This window comes from Loa loa (assembly GCF_000183805.2).
Source record: "Loa loa unplaced genomic scaffold supercont3.203, whole genome shotgun sequence".
NCBI lineage: Eukaryota > Metazoa > Nematoda > Chromadorea > Rhabditida > Onchocercidae > Loa > Loa loa.
In genome coordinates, this window is record NW_018108383.1 from 103676 (window position 1) to 107361 (window position 3686).

General features: G+C 27.9%; 1 protein-coding gene across 1 annotated transcript; it reads right to left on the bottom strand.

Annotated features, from left to right (window-relative positions):
* Nucleotides 1-1175: 1175 nt before the first annotated feature.
* Nucleotides 1176-3686, bottom strand: LOAG_06716 (SIX class homeodomain transcription factor; the record flags this gene model as incomplete). The annotated part of the gene is made up of 5 exons (XM_003142252.1): nucleotides 1176-1343; nucleotides 1708-1821; nucleotides 2061-2252; nucleotides 3037-3112; nucleotides 3655-3686. 5 exons carry the CDS (start codon nucleotides 3684-3686, stop codon nucleotides 1176-1178), a joined length of 582 nt encoding a protein of 193 aa, XP_003142300.1.

Consider the following 3686-nt stretch of genomic DNA (forward strand, 5'->3'; position numbering starts at 1 on the left):
TGATGTATAGTTTTAGAAGAAACAAAGAGAGAGAGATAGATGAATGATGATGAGAAATGTATCTGTAAAGAGCAACTTGTCAACAACTGACACACATTTGTCTTCATCATTCATATTTGACAAGCAATGACTTCAACGCTTGTTCTCTGAGTAATGAAGGATTATGACAAGGATGGATGCTGATCATATTAACGATAATGATATTCGATGATAATAAAAATGATTACAATTATTAAGAAGAATATGATAATGATAGTAGCAATAGTAATGAAAATGGAAACGTGAGAACAATAATGATAATTTGGGATAATTTAATGATAACACTATCATTGTAGATATATGTAGCAAAACGATGATAAAAATATTGATTGCAAAATGATTACTTCAAATATGCTAATATGAATTAGTCTAATAAAGGGTAAATAAGCATTTCTTCTAAGTTATTTTTTGAATCTGTTGAAATTATGGTTTAAATTATTGAAAATGTTTAAAAATGAATGCATGAATGAATGAATGAACTATGCATGAATGAATTATCAAAATTGAAAATCTTGATTTAACTGATGATAAGATCATTAGTCAACAACTGGTAGCATTTTTTCAACCAAGCATTTTTCTGAACTAATCTTTTTTATTCACCTGAATATATCCATTCCTCTTTAACGACCTACTATTGTTTCACTTATCTTTCTTATCAGTGATATACTTAGTGTTATATGATAGGATGAATTAGCTTAGAAGTTGGACAGGACGAGCAAACTTTCATTTCTACTTTATCACAATAATACATTTGTATTTCATGATAAAAGATTTAAATGGACAAAAAGAAAAACTACCAAATCTTTTCCGAAAAATGTTCAATCGGAAAGTTAAAATTTCAAAATCGAAAAATAGCTACATTTGCCCTTTAGGATAAGTTAATCAGTTTATCAGACTATATCTCAAAATGATTATGGGATGATTCTTGCTGTTATTGTTTAGATATAAAAGTAATATGAAATGCTTAAAAACACGTATAAATGTAATTATCACGTAAATAAACGTAATATGATTTTAAAATTTCTTTTTTTTTTTAAATACTCAACTTTTTCCCCAATTTCCTCATTTGAAGATATTCAATAACGAAACGAAAAATTTTTGAGCTTTCTGCTCATCACAATTGTCGCATAATCTTCTTACCTTCCTTTATTTTCGGCAGCACGATCTCGTTGCCTTCTGTTCTTAAACCAATTTGATACCTGTGTTACAGTAAGATGTGTTTCCTCTGCTAATTCCTTCTTCTCTTTTGGTGATGGATAAGGATTTTTGGCATACCAATTTTTCAATGTATACCTTGATTTCTCCTAGAAAAAAAAAATTAAAAAAAATTGCAAAATTTTGAACAAATTTGATTCAAACTTAGTTTTAAAGTAAAATCGAAGCGTTATTGGTTAAAATGTGAAAAAGGAATGATCAAATTTTTTTTTTTGTTATTCTGAATAAACTTAGGGATAGTTTCCAAAATATTTCATTATTACGATGAAATTTACTTAGTTCAGATTTAACCTTAAATATAAATTTAAGCGTTTTGACATAGAAAAAGCATACGATGTTCGTAAAACGATATGCGTTACGTACGTGAACTTACGTAATATATGCTTGTAACACGTGTTACAAAATCAAATCAAAAATTAAAAATCTTTTTTAAATGATTTCAAAAGTACATACTCTAAAACAATAACTTGTTTCTTCACCATCCCATATTGTTCGAGGTAGTGGAAATTTCCTTCGTATTCGATATTTTCCAACTGCTCCTAATTCTCGACCTCGTATTTTTTCAGCCTGTACAAAAAAAAGTTAAATTATAACTTCTATGTTTTTGCATTTTCATATTTGTAAATTTTTAATTGCTTAACAGTTTGAGGAATGTATGCATCTAAAAATGAAAAACCTTAACATATAAAATTTGAATTTTTAAGCTTAAATTTAAACCCAAAATGAACATTTTATTATATAAGCGAGAAATTAAATTGGAATAACATTTGAAATTCAAATGAAAATTAAAATTGGATAATTAGTACTTCACTATAATGTGCTTTGAGCCATAAATCTTGTAATTCTGCATGATTTTCTGGAGAGAATTGATTAGTTTCAAGGATTCGATAAAGTTCTTTGAAATTTTGCCGATGGAAACATATAAATGCCTGAGCCTTGAGGACACTTTCATTGCGTCGTAAATCATCTCGATTTGGGATTGCCCAAATGAATTCAGCCTTGAAATTGCCAGTGATCATTAGGATTAACGTATGCAATTATCTTTATCAAATTTAATTAACATATCAATAATATCAATGATATGTTATCCTAAAAGGATCAACCAATCAATCGAATTGCGATAAATCACAATTTAATAGTTTTTTGAATAATTACATAAAATCCTTTAAAGTTGTAAGTTTTTAAAATTTAATGAATTTACTGCCTTTTTTTCTTTTTCTTTTTTTTTAATTCCCTGTACTAATGAAACGATGTTTTACAGTAACAGCAATAGTAATAATTTTTACTGTTATGATATGAAATATGAATAGTTGAGGAATGGTAATTAATTATCAATAAGCGGAGGCTAAATTAGTGAATTTCAGAAGCTGTGGTGACATGTATAAGTTATAAGTAACCTAAGTTATAAGTATATAAGTAACCTAAGTTATAAGCAACCATTGATTAAGGCTTAACATTTATTCTTCTACGATCTCTCTTTAGAACGAAGAATCTATTGGATGAATCATTACAGTAATACTGATAATTTTTAGTTATCACTGTGATAAGATATGATAACGAACTATTGCTACTTCATTAAAAATGGAACCATGATACTGTATTATTAAAAACAGAGCCATAATAAAGAATTGGTATATTACTGAAAATATGAATCATTACTTTGTTATCGAAAACAAAATTATGATAAAGAATTTAATAGATTGTTGCAAATATGGTTACAATACTGAATTACTGTTATATTATTGGAAAAAAAAAGTATGAAGAATGAAATGAGAAGAATACCAAACGATCGATGTCACCCGATTGATGAAGAACTTCACAAACACAAGCCACCTGATCACTATCAAATGTGCTCTCACTGAAATGAAATATAAGTATGAATAAGTTAGCATAAGTAATATCAAAATAGGCAAATGGATTGATAGAATAGGTTTAGGTTACTATACATGTATATCACCACCGATGATAAATGTATCGCATAGGTCTAGTGTGATTTTGCAATGTTGTCGTAATGTTAATCGGATACTTTTATAGCTGATAGAAGGATAAAATTTCGGTTATTCTATCAGTTTGTCATATTTGCTACTGTAACTTGTTAAATTTTTATTGTATATTGGGAAAGGATGACGGAAATATTGTCACATCATACTGTCAACGAATGTAACAAATGAAATGAGTTTGTTTTATTTTTCACGGGAATTTATTTGTATATATAATATCGTATTTGTATATGAGTACCAAATTACATATGATGATGATGACGATGATGTGTGTCTCGATCTGTATCAATGTGTATGTATGTTTAGAAATGTTGGGAATGATATATCGGATACTATCATATGTCAACAATAATTTAGGTAACATATTCTTTTCACCTGAAATTTTCCGGGAAAAACTCACGGTTGAATAGGTAACTGATATTGTTGTTCCAT